The sequence below is a fragment of the Acanthisitta chloris genome, unplaced genomic scaffold (assembly GCF_000695815.1).
Source record: "Acanthisitta chloris isolate BGI_N310 unplaced genomic scaffold, ASM69581v1 scaffold4794, whole genome shotgun sequence".
In the NCBI taxonomy this organism is placed as follows: Eukaryota; Metazoa; Chordata; class Aves; order Passeriformes; family Acanthisittidae; genus Acanthisitta; species Acanthisitta chloris.
The window spans coordinates 73,369-73,835 of NW_008670882.1; the positions used below are offsets into that span (position 1 = coordinate 73,369).

The 467-nt window shown below is 37.0% G+C and overlaps 1 protein-coding gene across 1 annotated transcript in view; it reads left to right on the top strand.

Moving 5' to 3' along the window:
• The window catches only part of ELP3 (elongator acetyltransferase complex subunit 3), a gene marked incomplete at both ends in the record, with an annotated part of 72,519 nt that extends 72,098 nt beyond the window's left edge, over window positions 1-421 (top strand). Inside the window, one exon of the mRNA XM_009073862.1 lies at window positions 340-421. Within this exon, the coding sequence (XP_009072110.1) occupies window positions 340-421 (82 nt within the window). The remainder of the gene's footprint in view (window positions 1-339) is intronic.
• Window positions 422-467: the final 46 nt, after the last annotated feature.

Sequence of the window (467 nt, forward strand, 5' to 3'; positions counted from 1 at the left end):
ATCTAATCCTCCACTCTTTCAATTTAAAATTTCAATTTGAAATTACAGGATTATTTACTATCAGTGGATTTAACCTCATTCCATTCCTGCCATGGAGCATCAGTCAGACACTGGAAGTGCCTGTGAATAATTTCCTGATCAGAAAAAAAGCCCTGAGAAAGCTCCAGTTTACTGTTGGTACACCACTTCTCAAGCCTGCAATATTCCTGATCACATGATCATTCCTGTGCCAGAAATATGAGTCTTTTGGAACCCTACTGATGTTTACACTCTGACCTTGCTTATGCTTTCTATTTTTACAGAACTTACCTTTACTCCCTGTTATTTCTCCCATTACAGGGGTTTGGGATGTTACTAATGGAAGAGGCAGAAAGAATAGCCAAGGAGGAGCATGGGTCATGGAAAATTGCTGTAATTTCAGGTACCTTTGCTTTATCCCTTTTTTTAATATATATATATATATATAT